Below are 17340 nucleotides of genomic sequence, written 5' to 3'. Positions count from 1 at the left end.
AGTCAACTTGGCTTTGGCCACCAACCACGTGGTCATCGCGTCATCCAACACACCTCCCAGGTCAAACTTGACAGGAACCAGTGCAACAATGCATGCAGATCTACTCCTACTCGTCAACCTCGGCCTCGCCCGTTCCCTCAGCGGCTCCGTTGGCCTTTTTGCGCCGCTTGAGATGCCGCTGGTGGCTCTCGGGCACGAACGATGACGGAATGCTGCTGTCAGCTTCGTTCGACGAAATTAGCTATACTCACACTCGCGTCGCGTGGAGGAGGTATCCGCTCATCGCACTCGTCGTCATGAGGGGATGCGTGCGTCCCGGGAGCACCTGGTAAGTGCGCGACCACGACTCGGTGAGCTGCGTCGCGAGGTAATGTTGGTTCCGGCGCAGGTGCTGGAGGGACTCGGCGAGAACTTGCTGGAACGGCGAGTAGACAGTGAGGGTCCCCGAGCCCATGAGGTAGCGCGTGAGACGGTTGATGACCGAGATAGGCGACATTTCTGTGGCCAACACAATTCCGTCCCATCCTCCGGCGTGGAGCTCTGCACGAGTGGCGTTGAGCTCAGCGACCTGCGCTCTATGCCGTCTCAACCGGGCCGCAGTCTTGGCCTCAGCGATCGCAGGCATCCCATCCTCGCCGGGAGGTGCGGGACGCTCGTATTCCTCGTCCGCTTCCATCCAGTTCAGCCACTTGATGCACGCGAGCTCGCGCTCGCTGAAGTTCATGATGTTGAGCACGCCCCATGCGGGCGGCGAGTCCGCGTCGGTGAACAGCAGGATGCGCCCCTCGCACCCCATCCGGTCAGCCAGGGCAGCCGTAACAAGACCGCCCGTGTCGTCCACCACCAGGTAGCGGCCACCGGGCCGCACATTACTCAGGTTGAGCAGCTGCGAGAGGGTGTCCTCACGCAGGAAAAGGATACTCTGCGCTGACCGTTGTGCGTAGTGGTTCACGACATTGATGCTAGATGGCGCGAGCGGGTGGATCGTCTGCAGGTACCTGGCGTCAGCTGGTAATCGATTGGGGAGCTCACTTCTTCTCTTTCCGCTTGAGCCACTTCTCCTTGCTGAAGTCGGTCTTGAGCTCAAACTGCTCGTGCCGCTCCATCTGCCGCCGGATCATCTCCTCCGCGCCCACACCTTGCGCCTTGAGCTCGTTGATCTCGTCCTGCGACAGCAGAGCGCCGCGGTTCTCCTCCGAGTCGTCGATGAACTCGTTCGTCTCCTTGATGTCGTCTGATGTCAGCTCTCGATACGCTCCACCAGCTCACCAATGACGGCGTCGACCATGCCGCGAGGCCGCAGCGGGCGGAGCATATTCTTGAACCCTGGCGTGTCCTGCTTGCCCGCCTTCTTTCCCCCCTTCTTCTTGCTCTTCTTTCCCTTGGCCTGCCCGAACACCGCCTCCTCCATGACATCCGCCACGTCTGTAGCCGCGGGTGCGTCGGGATTAGGAACTATTTCGTAGGTAATGTCGTAGTGCAATCCGACGAGGTATTTGGCAGGGAAGGCGCCAAATTTCCCCAGCTGCACGAGTCCGTCCTTGGAAGCGACGACAGCCTTGACGGTGTCGCTGGGAAGGCGGAGCAAGACGTTGTCGCCCTCCTGAATGATGGTTGTCCGCCGGCGGAGGACATCCTCCAGCGGCTCCTGCGGCTCGTCGTCCTTGCCCTTGCGTGGGTGTGGGGTTCGGGAGCTCGACGCCTCGGGCTGGGCAGGGATGTCGGTGTCCGCTGCCGAAGCCTCAGCAACAGTAGCGACCTCATCAACCAGCATGGGTTGATCGGCCTGAATTGACTGCTCGGCCTGTGGACTTGGTTCCATGGTTGTGTGCAAGGATGAAATTGAAGTCGAGTGAGTGTTGTTGCTGCCTCTCAACCAGAGAAATCTCGAGAGAGTGGAGGTGAGTCACGTGTTGTCGCCAACGGAAGCAAATGTTGCTGTTGCTCGTTCTGGATCAATGTTCGCAACTGGACACAACTCCAAGCAGTGGTGACTGGGTGACTGCCTCTTCCTTCTTTCCTTAGACATCCACTGCCATCCTCGTCAAAATGGTGCGCACGGAACTCGGGCTCGAGCTGACAACAGGCTGCCAACATCTCCATTCAACCATCCTCCATGAAGGACGTGACCAAGATGGAGCGCATCGGTGAGCTAGACCCGGCGCTCGGCAGCTGACAACAGGCGCGCACTCGCACATCCACGGTCTGGGTCTCGACGCCAACCTCGAGCCGCGCGACTCAGCGCATGGCATGGTCGGGCAGGGCAAGGCGCGTAAGGCCGCCGGTGTCATCCTCAAGATGGTGCAGGAGGGCCGAATTGCGGGACGCGCCATCCTGATCGCCGGCCCGCCGAGTACGGGCAAGACCGCGATCGCGATGGGCATGGCACAGACACTCGGCGCGGATGTGCCGTTCGTCAACCTCACCGCATCCGAGGTGTTCAGTCTCGAGATGAGCACGACCGAGGCGCTCACGCAGGCGTTCCGCCGCGCCATCGGCGTACGCATCAAGGAGGAAACCGAGTTGATCGAGGGCGAGGTCGTCGAGATCCAGGTCGACAGGAGTGTCACTGGTGTAAGCTCAATTGTGTCAGTGCAAGCTGACTCAAGGCAACCAAGACGGGGCGCTTGACACTCAAGACGACTGACATGGAGACGGTGTACGACCTCGGCTCTAAGATGATCGACCAGTTGCAAAAGGAGAAGGTGCTCGCGGGCGACGTCGTCAGCATCGACAAGGCGAGCGGGAGGATATCCAAGCTCGGACGGAGCTTTGGGCGGGCAAAGGACTACGACGCTATGGGTGCCGACGTAAGCTTGACCCCCTCGTCGTTGAGCTGACAGCAGACCAAGTTCGTTGCGTGTCCTGATGGCGAGCTGCAGACTCGCAAGGAGGTGGTGCACACCGTGTCACTACACGAGATTGACGTGATCAACTCACGGACGCAGGGATTCCTGGCACTCTTCGCAGGCGACACGGGCGAGATCAAGCCCGAGCTGCGCGACCAGATCAACGCCAAGGTCGGCGAGTGGCGCGAGGAGGGCAAGGCCGAGATTGTCCCTGGTGTTCTCTTCATCGACGAGGTGCACATGCTGGACATTGAGTGCTTCTCGTTCCTGAACCGTGCGCTCGAAGGCGAGCTGGCCCCTCTCGTCGTCATGGCGAGCAACCGCGGCATCACCCGTATCCGTGGAACCAAGTACAAGAGCCCTCACGGCATCCCGGCCGACCTCCTCGACCGCACTCTTATCATCAGCACGGGCAAGTATGCCGAAAGCGAGATCCGCGAGATTGTCAAGATCCGCGCAGAGGAGGAGGACGTGCGGCTGTCGCTGGACGGCCTTGAGCTCCTGGCCAAGATGGGTGGCGACACGTCGTTGCGCTACGCGCTCAACCTCATTGCTCCGAGCCAGCTCGTCGCCCAGCGACGCAAGAGCACACAGGTCGACGTCGACGACATTCGCACGGCCTACCGCTACTTCCTGGATGTGGACCGCAGCGCGGTGTACGCCCGCGAGACGAACGGCATGATGTTTGGCGAGGAGGAGGAGGACACAGACAAGAAGGACATGATGGCGATGGACACGAGTGCGTAGAGTGCACCTCGCAAGTCCCATCGAATCGAGCAGATAGAGATGTATACGATACCTGGCTAGAGACAAGGACGTACGATGAGTGTACGAGAGACGAATGCGAGATGGCGGACGAGCGACGCCTCCACCGGACGTGCCTGACTCAAAATGGGTGGACTTTTCAGAAATTCAGCCGCTCCGCACCACTCCGTTCATCTCGTACACTCTCTCTCCTCATCGTCACTTGACTAAAATGGCGACAGAACCACCTCCCTCTGGGTCGGCGCCGACCCCAGCGGCTGCGCCAACTCCCGCCGCGACGCCAAAGCCCCCAGTCCCCGAAAAGCCGCTGATCGGCCACGCCCCCCGGCCCCCCCCGCCACCTCTCGAGGGCTGGCGCGGCGTATTGCAATACACTGGTCTCCCTCGTTCGGTGCTCACGTGGAAGCCCAAGCTCCCCGGACCCAAGATGAGCGTGTTCTTGACCGTCGCTGGCGGCATCACCTACCTCTGGTACGATGACAGGGCCAAGGCCAAGGCCATCCGCGAAGAGTACATTGCCAAGGTACAGCATTTTGCCCAGGAGCCGACGGTTGGAAGCCTCGATGAGCCCCGCAAAGTAATCGTGTATGCGGCGCGATGGCCCGAGGACGACGAGGCAAACCGCGCCCAAGTCTACTTTAGAAAGTACGTCAAGCCGTACCTCGTGGCGGCTGCGATCGACTACCAAATCGTCGAGGCGCCGCTGTACGGCTCGATTGCGCGTATCGTGCGTGGAGATGTGCTGCGTAAGCGCCGCGAGGACCTTGGATTGCAGGCCCGTCCCGCCGAGATTAACAACGGGGTACCGCCCCATGTGGCGGCTATTAGCGCCAAGACCGAGACCCAGCGGTGGCTTGAGGGCGGTGTGGTACTTATCGGCCGCCCGACACTTAAGGAGTATCTCGCTGGTCTGCGGGCAGGTTGGCGTAATGGTGTCGACGCGTGGACTTGGGAGAAGGATATCGAGGACCAGATCGAGTGGGACACGGTCTTCCAGACCTACGTCCCGCCGTCCAAGGATGTCGAGGTGGAAGCGCCTGCCACGGCCGCGGCCCCGGCTGCGCGCCCCAGTATCTTCAGCCGCGGTGTCCCCCCACCCTCCTCCTCCGCCCCGGTCGCCACTCCCACAGAGGTGCCGGCGCACCTGCACACCCCGCCCTCTCCACTCCCGCCGCACCCGCCCATCCTAATGGTCCCGTGGACAAACTACCTGGGCTTCAAGCAGATCCCGTACATGCTCTACAACTTCTTCACTGAGCGCCACCGCGTCAAGGAGGGTGCTGAGTCCGCATACGCCCTGATTACGAACCAGACGCGCTCGTTCGAGGGTCCTTCCAAGGCGGGTGAGGATCCGCACTTGGCGGCCGAGTTGCCGGCCGACACCGACTTTGGAGTGGACACGGAGAGCTTCTACAAGAAGGACTACAATGACGTGCCGGAGCGTCAGGCCAGGCAGCGCCTCGAGTACTACCGTAGTCTCCAGGAGCGGTTGGAGAGCGCGCGCCAGTTTGCGCGCGGAGAGCGCGAGCTCACTTACGAGGAGAAGGCTAGCGATAAGCCTGTTGTGACGGAGGACGACCTGCGCGCTGAGCGCAGGAAGCGCGAGCTGCGGTGGCGTGGAGGACGGGAGGGATGGGTGATTGTGCGTCCGTCGACTCCCGTTGCTTGGGAGGACGCTTGGGAAGGATGGCTGCGTGTCTTTGATGCCAAGACCGTGGACGAGATTGCTGAGGCGGAGCGCAAGCGCATTGCCGCGTTCGAGAAGTAGGGGATACATCTATGCACTGTTCTTGACTAGGCTTTGGGATAGGAATCTGCTTAGCGTTATGGAAGAGAAGAAAGAGGTCTCAAGTCCGCAGGGTTGGATTGAAAGGGGAACATGAGTGGCCTCTCGGCAGAGCAATGCAAAACCGGAGACTGCGACACTGCCAACACAACCTGTCGGCGCACGCATGCATAAAACACTAGGCAGAATGGATCGTATGAGACCGAAGGTATTGGTACATGCCCGACGAATATAGAGTGTATGGTACATTTTGACAAAAGGAGACGTCTCCGGCGAAAAAGAAGCTCAGATGATAACAGAGGAGGCAGTGCAACGAGTTACGAGTTGACACGCGAGAGAGACGCCACACACTAGCGACGGCCGCCGTACGGCGGCTGCTGGTACCCGTGACCGGGGTTGCTGAACTCCTGGTTCCGGTAATTGGGAACGATGTAATGCTGGGGCGGGGAGCGATTCTGCGTGTGGGGAGGCTGGTGGGCGGTCAGTGCATGCTCGGGGCCGCGATTGGGCGCGTCCATACCAATGGGCGGAGGACGACCGGCGGCTGGAGCTGGCTGAGCAGCGGACGGGCGGGGAGAGTACGTGGGAGGCGGTTGGGAGGGGTTTGGGAGTGTCGACGCCGGCTCGGGCCTGGCTGCGGCCTTGCCCTTCTCCGACGTCTTGGACTTCTTGGAGCGGAGGCCGGTGATGACTGCCGACTCCTCGCCGCGCGGGGCCGCCGCGTCATAGTACGTGTCGTCCCGGTCCTCGTCCCGCTGTCTCTTGCGGATGCGCGCCTGCTGCACCTCGTCGTCGCTGTCCGAACCGTTGAAGTCCTCGCGAGCTGAAACCTCACCGGTCAGCTTGCCAGCTGGCACACCATCAAGGTACGCGTAAACGTCCTTGACGACCTTTGCGTTCGAACGAATGTCTCGATGGCGGCTGCGGATGTGAACACGCATCTTTGTGATCTCCTCGGCGAGGCGCAGGGTGCTGTACGTGTCCATGCGCTGGAAGATGAGCAGACCGATGCCCATGAACTCTGTCCGTCAGCTTGGACTCCAGAGCTGTATCTCCGAAAGATGTCGTAAGACTCACCGACAGGGGCTACACGTTGCTCAACCGTCTCGAACGCCGTGTCGTAAAAGTCCGTCGCGATCTCGACAAAGATGGCGAGTGTCATCTCGACCTTGCGCTGGAACGACCTCTCTGGGCGGTCGCCGCGTTCGAGGAACCGCGTTATCGTCGTGCTAGTGGGGACCGTCTGGCTCTCGGAGTCGTAAGCCATCATGCATAGTGAAGCGAGGACCTGGAAAGGGCGTCCGCGGTCGACGTCGAACTTGGGCAACTTGTCCTTGAGGCCTCCTGGCTCGATGACGTACTTATTCTCGAGGTGCGTGATCCACGTCGTCCAGTGGCCGCCGAGGGCCTGTAGCTTCTCTGCCGCGGAGAGCGGCATGCCGAGCTGGACGCGCTCTACATGTCAGCCAAGAAACCGAGGTGACACCGCAAGACTCACGGAAAATGTCGCGCTGTTGATTCATGTCCAGGTGGCGGTACTCGACTATCTGGATCTGGAGCTGGTCGAAACGTTGTTTGAGGCGGTCGGGAAGCGGCTTGCCGCCCTTCTGGCCTGGATAAGTAGTGTACCAGAACTTCTCGCGCGTGTTGGGCGAAATGAAGGGGATACGGCCGTCGATGAAACGCTGGATCGATGTGCACCGCTGCTTGCCGTCAATGCAGATGCGCTCCTCAAGGCCCTTCTCCTCGTTGTTCTCGACAGCGAAGATGACAGGCGGTACGAAGTAGTGCTGCAGGTCAGTGACGGCAGACAAACTCGGCGCACCTGCATAAGCGACATAATTAGCTTCATCTGGCGCACGTCGGACCACACGACATTACGCTGGTAGTCGGGGTTTAGGTTGACGGCCTCGGTCTGGATGAGCTCTGCATGTCAGCTCACTTGACGGATTGCGTTAACCGACCGTAAAGATAACGCATATTGACCGACTTGAACCGAGGCTCGTCAAGCGTACCCTTGAGGATCTGCCCGATAGTGGTGTCAGACGGCTTGACATCATAGCCGAGGTCGAGGTCGGACGCAAGCTCATCGTAGTCGTCGTCGGAGAGGTTGTTCTCGAGGCGTGCCATTGTTGATAAACTATGGGTAGGTGGAGGTGGAGGTGGACGGATTTGGGGGAAGCGGAATCAGATGTTGGTGGACTCAGGGTCTAAGACACCAAACCTTGGGTGGAGGGTGACAAAGGAGGTTGGGACACCAGAGGTCAAGGCATGCTAGTACTTGGTAAGGGCTGAGGGTTAACTATGCAGTAGAGTTGGAGGAGAGGATAGTGTGAGGTAAGTATTGGTTTCTGAGAGTAAATTGAGTGGAGTGAATGGTGAGTGAGGGATGTTGAGGTTCAGGTGGTGGAGTTGAGTCTCACAGTGATACCTCAAAATGTGAATCTGACAAGTCTCATGATGCCTTGATCACTCAGGTCACGTGACCTCTCGCCACAAGATCTATAGTCTGCAATGCCCTCTCGACTGCTTGCATATTGTATGATGAATATGGAATGCGGCTTTGAATACAAGGACGTACTGAAGCATTGTCATGACATAGAAGGAATGACGCGTGGCACGGACATCACGTCATCTAGCTCTACCCAGAAGTCAAGTGTGAGTCACGTGGTAGTGGTGTGTGGACGGATGGTGTGCATGTTCCCTCCCCGCGCGCCCCGCATGTATTTACTCACTTACGGCTACAACCTATACTCGTTCGCCTGACAAGCATCGGTGCTCCCGAATCGCGGCTATCGGGTAGGTGGTGCGCCCGACGCCGAGGCAGGGAGGTGAGACTAAACGTTTGACCAGCAAGACAGGGTTCCGCCTCGAGCTGCGGCTACGGTAACCCATTCTGCAAAAACTCACGCCCGCTCTACCATCTAGACTTGAAGTGTGACGTTTTTTACGTGCATGCTCTCAAGCTATCAATTGTACAACGCCGACTGGGCACGCGGTTGTCCAATGCCAATGTCCAGTTCCCGCCTCCCGTCCATAGTGATAGATGTGCCTAATCGTCGCTGTCGTCGTCATCGTCCGACATGCTCTCCTTGAGCATCTCGAGCAGCTCGTGTGCCTCGGACAACTGTGCGTTGAGGATCGCCTGACCCTCGGGCACGCTGCCGTCGTCCGCGAGGAACTTGCCGTCCTTGCGCAGCGAGTCGATTTGATGCAACGCCATGTGATAGGGATACAGGTCACGCGGGCTATACGGGCCGCCATACTTGAGCACCTCGTTGAGGCACTTTTTGATTGTCGAGAGCTTGTTGGCCTGGACATCAGATTTTGCTCATCGCGATTATCCTGTCAGACTCACCACCGGCACCAGCTCCTCCGAGATGGGTTCGGATTCGGCCATCAGGCGGTAGATTAAGCCGTAACACCTGCGCAGAAGGTAGAGAAGAACCTGGAGTCAGTGCCAAGTAGAGGACGCTGTTGGAACCTACGTATTGGCCTTGAGCCTTCTCTCCTGCCGCGTTAACGAACTTGCCGTCGACGCGCTTCGAGTCGACCTCGCGCAGTTGCAGCAGATAGCTGACGGTCAGCGCGTTGTTCAAATGTATCAACTCACTTATACAGGTCCGTCTCGCGTAGCGTCCAGCGGTGTGTGTGTGCTGAGGGTTAGCATGAAGAACATGGAAGAAGATGCTCAAATGCGCATGGGCCTGGACCACGTCCCACAGCGCGAATAGTCGTCAAGACGTCCAACCCAGGCGAGACGAGGCCCAGAACGTAATCTCTTCCTAGGGCAAGCGTGGACCGTGCGCACAACAAAACCCAGTGGGTTGCGAGCATTGTGTCGAACGTTACTTTACACAGAGCACTCGAACGGCTAGTTCATTGGTACTCACTGAGCTGTTCAAGCTGCTGTACGAGCTGCGACAGGCGCTCGTAGATGGGCCGCAGCGGTGGGCTGACCTCGTCTTCGGCCTCACGCGCCTTGATGTCCTGCACGATCTCGAAGCACGAGTCGATCAGGCCGCCAAGCAGTGCCTGTCCTTCGGGCACGGACGAGCCGCCAGGGCCGAGGAACTTGCCGTCGACACGCTTTCTGGTCATGTCAGCAACGGGCACCCGAGTGTCACTTACGAGTCGATCTTCCGGAGCTCCTCGACAATGGGCTTCAACTCGGCCTTGGGTACCTTGGGTTGACTAGCAAGGGCGATGAGCTGCTTCCGCAGTGCCACTAAGCGGTTGTGGATTGGCACGAGCTCGACGTTGAGTACACCAAGCGATTCCATGAGGGTCTTGAGGATAGCCTCTGAGTCATCAGCAACGGTCTCTGAAAGGCGACGCAACACACCATTGCCGTCAAGCTTCCATGACATGTACTTGATCACTGCCTCGGGGTGCTGCTGCTCGTCACGATCGTGCTTGATAATGTCGCGAAGCTGATCAATGCGATCTTTGAAGCCTTGGAGGTACGCCTCGGTGTAAATGCCCGACTCGTCGAGATGGGTAAGTATTTGCTGCGCGGTGTGAGTGACGTAGGCCCAAACTGATTGCTTGTACATACACGCATGCTGGCAATCTGGCCGTAAATCGCGGGGCTCTCCCGGCTCTTGCCGACAGTGAGGAACATGAGGCTGATGAGGGAAAAGACATCTGCGATGATGGTATCGACGCGGTTGGGCTCAAAGCCGCCTGGGATGGGAGTGTTGAGGCTGGAGGATCCCTCCGTGCGCTCCTCGCGGATGTCAGTGAGTTTTGCCACTGGTTCTGTCAGCACTGAAGTGGTGCATTGCCAATGCGACGCCAAGAACTCACGTTGCTTGACAATCTCCTTGTAGATGGATAGTACATCTTGCGCGCGGATGAACCTGGTCGAGTCCTGATAACATGCGTCAGTGTCTGCGTGACACGGGTGGCTATCGCCGCCGGAACAGCCGCAAGGGAAGAAAGACGCGCGGACATTGAACGTGCGACTCACCTTCTTGAGAGCAGTGAGACGATTACGAATGTTGATGAACGACTCGAGCACTGGCAGCTCCTCCTTGATTGTTAGAATTCATCTAGCCTTGGACGTGGGAGTCGGAAGAACCAGGGGAGCATGGGATGGCAAAGGAGCGAACTAGTGGGAGTCGAGGACGTACCTGGGGCACCATGTTTGAAGCCATAATGGTGGCGGCGGCAAGAGGATATTAAGACAGATACAGACAAACGTAAAGATTGAGTAGAGTTGAGAGAATGCCGAAGTGCGAGGGACCAACGTCGTAATGTAGGTGCACGTCCAAAAGGTCAAAACAAGGGGGAAGGAAGGGTGATGAGATGGAGGGGTTTGCACTTGGTAACTGGCTAGTTCAACTTGAATGAGTCGAGAGATTGAAGAGATTGAAATTCAATATCACAGCCTCGCCCAGGCGCGGGCCGCCGGGCAGATACGCAGGACGTAGGGTCGGTGACGACAGAAAGGGTTTGGGGGGTGGGGGCCGGGGATGGGAACCGGCCGGGCCAAGAACGCGGGAATGTCTTGGATGTTGAAGTGAGAATATGTTGATGAACGATCAAACGACTGGCACCTGGCGTGCAGAGATCCTGCAGCGTCAAGCTCTCGATAATCCGTCCGGGAGTAAAGGATCCAAGGTTGTCAATTGTCAACAACTAAAGGCTTGGAACCGGTCGAACTGGGATTGGTGACGGAGCTTGTCGAATTGTCGATTCGGGAGTGACAGACTCAGACTCGATAGACTGGGGACCGAATAGTGGCTCGTGTTTCCGTCGTTACCGGTGCAGTGGTGAAGGCGTTGGGCGATGACCTGATCGGACAAACCAGGGAATTGAGGTATGCACAGTAGCACGAGTCACTGTAAGATGATGCGGGTCGCATTACAACTCTTATATCCATATTGAATTATCCAATATTAGCTGCGGTTCTTTTAAGAGATGGCTAATGCAAGGTGACATTTGGTTGCAACTGTAATGGGATAGGGAGCCATTAGTCTGAGCTTGCTGAGCAATGAGCTAAGATTCACGAGTGATGGGCGGAAATCTAAGTGGCACAAACCCAGAACCCGGGCCGAGGGCCGAGGCTGCAGTCACACTCTAGGCACTAGACGCGCCTGCACGTCCCCATCGGCCACTGGCCACCAGCAATCCCCATCGGTCACCAGGCCAAGCCAAGGCTAGGTCCTGTAGCTACAAATCTACTGAGCTGTTGAGCGATGGTTCCAATACTCTTAATCGCTGCCAACGATCCTAACGGATTGCTTGCGTGTGGGCTTACTGGGCTTGCAGGCTGAGTGAATGGCTCATGAGGCTGATCCTGCCACCCATCGCCATCGCGCTCAGCACGTACCCGTATTGATGACCTGGATGCCGGGCGTGTCGCCAAACGTGATTGGACAGAAAGTGCCTGAGGACCTCTTGCCGCCACACTGCCAATCCCTAGGAAAATCCCGAATCGCCTCCAGAGAGTATTTGTTTGTGCTCAGGGTACAACGATTACTAGAGTCCAGGCGTAGGCAGGAGAAGCAAACCGCGAAGTACGGCTCTCAGAGGTAAGAGGGGTACTACACAACGCAGGGTTCAAGATGACAGAGTTAGAGGAGATGAAGGCATGTGGCCAGAGGATTTCTAACCAATTTACCCTGAAGATTACCCTTTGATTAGACCAAAGTGGACCTAACAAGAGACGTTGCCTGGGAGAAAGGAGGGTCAAAGCGGTCCACATGCACAGACCACGCAAACAGACTAGAGGCAAGAGGCTCACAAGGACCTGATCCCCCAATAAACCAACCCCTGTATAGCCCTTGGTCAGCGTCCCTGCCTGCCTGATGCCTGACCCTTTGATTCCATACAGAGCCAGAGAGAGCACTGAGCATGCTCACTGCCTAGATGCAATCCAGATCCCGTCACCCAACAAAGTGGGCCAAGTACCATGCATGCGCAATGGGCCACCTAACCGCCCACCAAAAGGCCATTTCAACCCCCCCCCCCCCCCCTAGCAATCAAGCACCCACCCAGGCTACCCAGGTCACTCAGGCTTAGTACAGTTTGCCACGCATCGTACCCAACCAACCACGGCCACGAGTGACATTGCCCAAGTTGCCCCCGCCACCTCACCAGGCCACCCACACACTCACCCGCCCACACAACACGCAACCCACCGCACCGCACCTCACCCAACCGTCTCCCCCCCCCTTCTCCTTCTCACCTCAATCAACCACCACCACCACCCCCCGCCTTTTGACTCCTTCTCCATACCTCACTACAACTCTTATTCCTCTTCCTTCCATCCTCCTCCTTCCCTCCCTCTCTCCTTAAATCACTTTGTAAGTCAACCGCGACCTCCCCATCCATCGCCAGCCCATCCATCAACCCCATCGCCGCCGTGCCAGGTCCTCGCAATTGCCCTATCGCATCCGTTGCTGCGGACAGCTCGGCGCCCAGCCCTTTCACCGCCTCCCTCCAAGGAAACGCGGCGCGTCCCCGCTCGGACACACCCGCCCTCACCAATGGTTGCGCCCTCTTCCCATAAGGAAGACCTACGCGTTGCATGAGTGCAACGCGTAGGGGGGCCGACGATAGCGGCGGGTAGTGGTGTACGCTATCGGGGTGATAATGGCGCCCATCCACGTCACACGCGTGTTGGTGATCGTGCGGTGGTCGACTCCTGTCTGTCTCCCTTAGCACCTTCCCTCTTCCCCCATCCGTCATCACGCAACCGCTCCCCCAATCGAGTGCCATGCTGACGTCGCGTTCCCATCCATCCCACCGCGTTTCATCCACCCATTGCATTGTCGTTTTACCCACTCTACATCAAATACATCGCTCTCTAATCCCGTGCATCCGCTGCATATAACCAACCAGATCGCATCACTGTAAGTACATGACACCCCTCCTTTCCTCTTGGACCGTGACGTGGCCTGCCAGGGAAGGGCAAAGAGGGCTCGGGGAAGGCGGGGCGAACCAGAATCCTGGCTTGCAGATGCATTCGGATAACTGCCAAGCAAGCTTTGGCCGAGTTGGCAGTCTCAAAACGCATCGAGACTGAGCGCGCGCGGCCTATGCAAGCCGACAGATGGTGGATGGTGGCACCTGGCGTCGTGGGAAGCTTGTTGAGAGCGCCATCAACAGCCGAGCACCGAGCATTCGCTCTGTCTGGGCGCCCCGCTCCCGCTCCTTCATCGCAACCAAACCCGTCTGTGCGTGAATGTGTGCTGACACTTTTATTGTTCTCCTCTGCAATCCCACCGTTTGTCCATTCATCCATCCTTTCATCGACTTTTGTCCCCATCATCACACCGTCTTTTCTCCCACAGATGTCGACTTCGCGCGAAGACTCGGTCTACCTCGCCAAGCTTGCTGAGCAGGCTGAGCGCTACGAGGGTGAGTGGAAACATGGCGATGCACCGAGAAAACGATATTAACAGGCTCGTAGAGATGGTCGAGAACATGAAGGCTGTCGCCTCGTCCGACAAGGAGCTCACCGTCGAGGAGCGCAACCTTCTCTCGGTCGCTTACAAGAACGTTATCGGCGCTCGCCGTGCTTCGTGGCGCATCGTCTCCTCCATTGAGCAGAAGGAGGAGTCGAAGGGCAACGAGGCCCAGGTTGCCATGATCAAGACCTACCGGGAGAAGATCGAGGCCGAGCTTGCCAAGATCTGCAAGGACATCCTTGAGGTCCTCGACAAGCACCTCATCCCCTCGGCCGCCTCGGGCGAGTCGAAGGTCTTCTACCACAAGATGATGGGTGACTACCACCGTTACCTCGCCGAGTTTGCCACCGGCGACAAGCGGAAGGACTCGGCCGACAAGTCGCTCGAGGCCTACAAGGCTGCTTCGGACGTTGCCGTCACTGAGCTTCCCCCGACGCACCCCATCCGTCTCGGTCTCGCTCTCAACTTCTCCGTCTTCTAGTGAGTTTGATTCGACTTTTTTTTTTTTTTCTTCCTTTTATCGCGGCACGTTTTGCTGACCGTTCAGCTACGAGATCCTCAACAGCCCAGACCGCGCGTGCCACCTCGCCAAGCAGGCGTTTGACGACGCTATTGCCGAGCTCGACACCCTCTCGGAGGAGTCCTACAAGGACTCGACCCTCATCATGCAGCTCCTCCGTGACAACCTCACGCTCTGGACTTCTGACATGCAGGACAGCGGTGAGTGAAATCGAGCTCTGCTCTTTGCTGACGTCAGCCGAGGAGTCGAAGAAGGACGAGCCCAAGGACGAGGCTGCCTAGGTTTGATGAGAGTTGAACGACGAGACCCGGCAATCACATCACTTGGGAACAACCTGTTCCCCAATCTCGCCCTCGCATTTGTCTCTGGTGCTTCGTCGCCGCCCTCCCGTTACCCTGTGGTGTTTTCTCTCTAGTTCGTCGTTTCCTCCTTCCCTTCCTCTGCAGCCGCCGACGCCAATGAATACTATTCAGACCGAATCGGCGTGTGTAGGGGTTCTTGAGAGTTTAATGAAGAGTGTGAAGCAGTCTGGTGGGAGCTGGTGTGCAAATGGTGTCGATGGCGTGTGACTGACGATACCTGCATCCTGCATTCTTTGAAGCCTGGAGGGGGGAGGCTGGGTGTCCTGGACATTGCAACACGTGCCACACGATGTACAAGGTGTAGGCGCGTCAAAGCGTATCTGGTGTCAAGGTACCATGTTCGTAAGAGGTCGCGTGAGGAAGGCATGGATTTCATCCTTTTGGTCTTTGAAGTCTTGTATTGAGCCAATCGTGGATCGTTGAGTAGAGTGGCTTTGTCATGGTGCTGTGGGATGACCGGGTAGTACCTTGTCTGCAGCGCTGTTTTGTTCTGTTGGCTTCATTTCATCGAGTGACTCGAGATCTTGTTTGTGTATCGCGCACGCTGTCAAGCTATGAATGTGCATAATTGCCCACTACCAATCCCTATTGCCCAGCCCACAGGACCGCTCCACCAATCGTCACCCAATCCAGGCGAACGATCCCACCCCCACTTGTCCACCTTCCCCACCATCCCCCATGCCCAGCTTGGCATGTGTCTGCAATCTGAGCCATACATAAAGTTGTTGGTAGAATCCTTGTTGCCAGGTCCGAGTACCTGACGAACGCGGGTCGGACAGCTGCGCCGAGCCAAGGAACGGACCTGACTTGGCCTGCGGTAGTCAGAGGCAAGTATCTGGAGAAGATCAAGAATCAGAGGATCAAGAATCAGGCGCGGCTCGCACTAGCAACCCAGATCCACAAGTATCGCCTAGCGTGTAGCTTCCTGAACCGACACTACCACAGACCTCGCATCAGACGCCAAACTCAGCCCCCGCCAGAACGACCACTCACTCAACCGCAGTCTGCGCTACGCAGCCCGCAGTCCCCTGCAGCAGTCCCAGCAGCAGTCCCCAGCAGCAATCCCCAGCCCAGCCAGGCTGCGTCGCCCCCATTTCCTCATAGAGTGGACTTCTTCATCTTTGGCTACTGTTCAACTATTGTACATTTCATGCTGCTGACCCCCATGCGATTACGTTGTGTTTGGTGTGTTTGAGCGCAATGCGCTAAACAAGTCTATGACTGCTCTACTGCTGTGAAATGTCAGCGAGATCCAGAAGCAAGGGCCCGTGCGTCGCCTTCACTTGGCACATACTTACAGCAGAGAAGCCCGACTTCTGGCGAAGAGGGCTAGTGCCAAGGTTGTTGGGCGGGCTCTGAGCCACACCGTGGCTAGTACGAGCAATGTTGGCGAGGTCGATGCCGTTCTGCTTGAGCCCACCCTCGCGGTAACGCAGGGCGTCGGCACGCTCCTGGTCCGACACCTGGCTCATACGGCGCTGGGGGGCGACAGGCGCCTCACGCTCGGGCAGGTCATCGACCTTGTCGGCCTCGGCGGGGGCCGCGCCATCGTCAAACATGGCAGTCTCTAGCTCGGCGTCGAGGCGCCCATCGTACTCGGCACGCTCCTCGTCGTTGACGCTGCCCCAGTTGTGTGCGCCGGCTCCGCCCTTGCGCTCAAACTCAGACTTGGTGAGGCCAGTACGCGAGTGGCGGTCGCGCATGATCGCAGCTGGGGAAGTGTTGCGCTATAGGTTGAAACACAGAGTGGGGCGCACGGACCACGGTGACGGGCGGTGACGATTGGGGTACGGTGGTACGGTGGGTAGCGGATAGGCGCAAGTGGGTGCGGCGAGTAGCGATAGCAGCCATAGTAACGACAGAGGTATCCAGTGAGTAGTAGACGGGATGGAGAGTGGAATAGGTGCGGTCGTGCGATAGACATGACGTGGCGTGGCGGGGAAAGAAAGCGTCAGCGCCGGCTCAACACTACAGTCACGAGACATACCTCGGTACGAGTCATCTTGGGCAGTAGTTGGTGATGGGTTGGTGGTGGCGGTGGTGGTTGGAAGTGTAGTGATGTAACGTTGGAGGACGTATGTGAGGAAGTAAAGTAATGGGGGGAGTAGGCTTTATAGTGAGTGCCGCGGTCAGGTGGTGTGGCCAGTGTGAGTGGGTCGGCGTTGACGTGCTCGGCTTGTAGCGACAGGTTGCATGTGGCTCTAACTAGTCGACTCGGTTACCATTCTCCTTATGGATCCATACTTGGAATGAGAGAGAGGGAAGGAAGGGGAAGGTGTAAACCCAGACCCAGATCGGATTGTCCTCGTGACCTCGCTACCTTGACCTTTTGGGGGGGGATGCCACTGACGTCAACAATCCAACCTTGTCCAAATGTCCACTTTACAAGCCAATTAGAATATCAAACCTCAGGGCTAATCACCATTAACAATCACACAATATCCCGGAACCCACAATACCCGTAAAGTGATCGCATGCCTCGTCACCTTTGGATGACCCACCCACAACCCACCACCCCTTCTCCCATTCACCCACAAACCCCACTCGTCATCCACTCCACTTCCTGAATAATCAGCTGACAGCTGACAGCACAAGACACAGGGGTGGGCACGCAACGCAACGCAACGCAACGTAACGC

The 17340-nt window shown here is 57.8% G+C and overlaps 7 protein-coding genes across 7 annotated transcripts; 3 read left to right on the top strand and 4 right to left on the bottom strand.

The window, feature by feature from the left end:
- Nucleotides 1-106: 106 nt before the first annotated feature.
- TRM6 (uncharacterized protein) lies at nt 107-1822 on the bottom strand (the record flags this gene model as incomplete). The annotated part of the gene is made up of 4 exons (XM_060597591.1): nt 107-212; nt 252-998; nt 1033-1234; nt 1270-1822. The coding sequence occupies 4 exons, from the start codon at nt 1820-1822 to the stop codon at nt 107-109; spliced, it is 1608 nt and encodes a 535-aa protein (XP_060454469.1).
- A 227-nt stretch (nt 1823-2049) lies between these two features.
- Nucleotides 2050-3596, top strand: RVB2 (uncharacterized protein; the record flags this gene model as incomplete). The annotated part of the gene is made up of 5 exons (XM_060597590.1): nt 2050-2052; nt 2087-2147; nt 2183-2574; nt 2610-2810; nt 2847-3596. 5 exons carry the CDS (start codon nt 2050-2052, stop codon nt 3594-3596), a joined length of 1407 nt encoding a protein of 468 aa, XP_060454468.1.
- A 229-nt stretch (nt 3597-3825) lies between these two features.
- Nucleotides 3826-5382, top strand: TIM54 (uncharacterized protein; the record flags this gene model as incomplete). The annotated part of the gene is made up of 1 exon (XM_060597588.1): nt 3826-5382. One exon carries the CDS (start codon nt 3826-3828, stop codon nt 5380-5382), a length of 1557 nt encoding a protein of 518 aa, XP_060454467.1.
- Nucleotides 5383-5750: 368 nt separating this feature from the next.
- CcaverHIS019_0205620 (uncharacterized protein) lies at nt 5751-7530 on the bottom strand (the record flags this gene model as incomplete). Its single annotated transcript, XM_060597587.1, has 5 exons — nt 5751-6421; nt 6478-6855; nt 6899-7190; nt 7226-7326; nt 7365-7530. 5 exons carry the CDS (start codon nt 7528-7530, stop codon nt 5751-5753), a joined length of 1608 nt encoding a protein of 535 aa, XP_060454466.1.
- Nucleotides 7531-8452: 922 nt separating this feature from the next.
- On the bottom strand, nt 8453-10547 carry CcaverHIS019_0205610 (uncharacterized protein; the record flags this gene model as incomplete). The annotated part of the gene is made up of 11 exons (XM_060597586.1): nt 8453-8713; nt 8759-8848; nt 8889-8976; nt 9014-9056; nt 9294-9493; nt 9532-9703; nt 9746-9911; nt 9959-10155; nt 10210-10273; nt 10373-10435; nt 10536-10547. The coding sequence occupies 11 exons, from the start codon at nt 10545-10547 to the stop codon at nt 8453-8455; spliced, it is 1356 nt and encodes a 451-aa protein (XP_060454465.1).
- Nucleotides 10548-13126: 2579 nt separating this feature from the next.
- Nucleotides 13127-14621, top strand: CcaverHIS019_0205600 (uncharacterized protein; the record flags this gene model as incomplete). The annotated part of the gene is made up of 6 exons (XM_060597585.1): nt 13127-13139; nt 13252-13262; nt 13704-13770; nt 13823-14300; nt 14368-14540; nt 14578-14621. The coding sequence occupies 6 exons, from the start codon at nt 13127-13129 to the stop codon at nt 14619-14621; spliced, it is 786 nt and encodes a 261-aa protein (XP_060454464.1).
- A 1307-nt stretch (nt 14622-15928) lies between these two features.
- On the bottom strand, nt 15929-16704 carry CcaverHIS019_0205590 (uncharacterized protein; the record flags this gene model as incomplete). The annotated part of the gene is made up of 3 exons (XM_060597584.1): nt 15929-15934; nt 16001-16429; nt 16690-16704. 3 exons carry the CDS (start codon nt 16702-16704, stop codon nt 15929-15931), a joined length of 450 nt encoding a protein of 149 aa, XP_060454463.1.
- Nucleotides 16705-17340: the final 636 nt, after the last annotated feature.

The sequence above is a fragment of the Cutaneotrichosporon cavernicola genome, assembly GCF_030864355.1.
Source record: "Cutaneotrichosporon cavernicola HIS019 DNA, chromosome: 2".
Classification (NCBI taxonomy): domain Eukaryota; kingdom Fungi; phylum Basidiomycota; class Tremellomycetes; order Trichosporonales; family Trichosporonaceae; genus Cutaneotrichosporon; species Cutaneotrichosporon cavernicola.
This window is presented reverse-complemented; position numbering and strand designations above follow the sequence as displayed.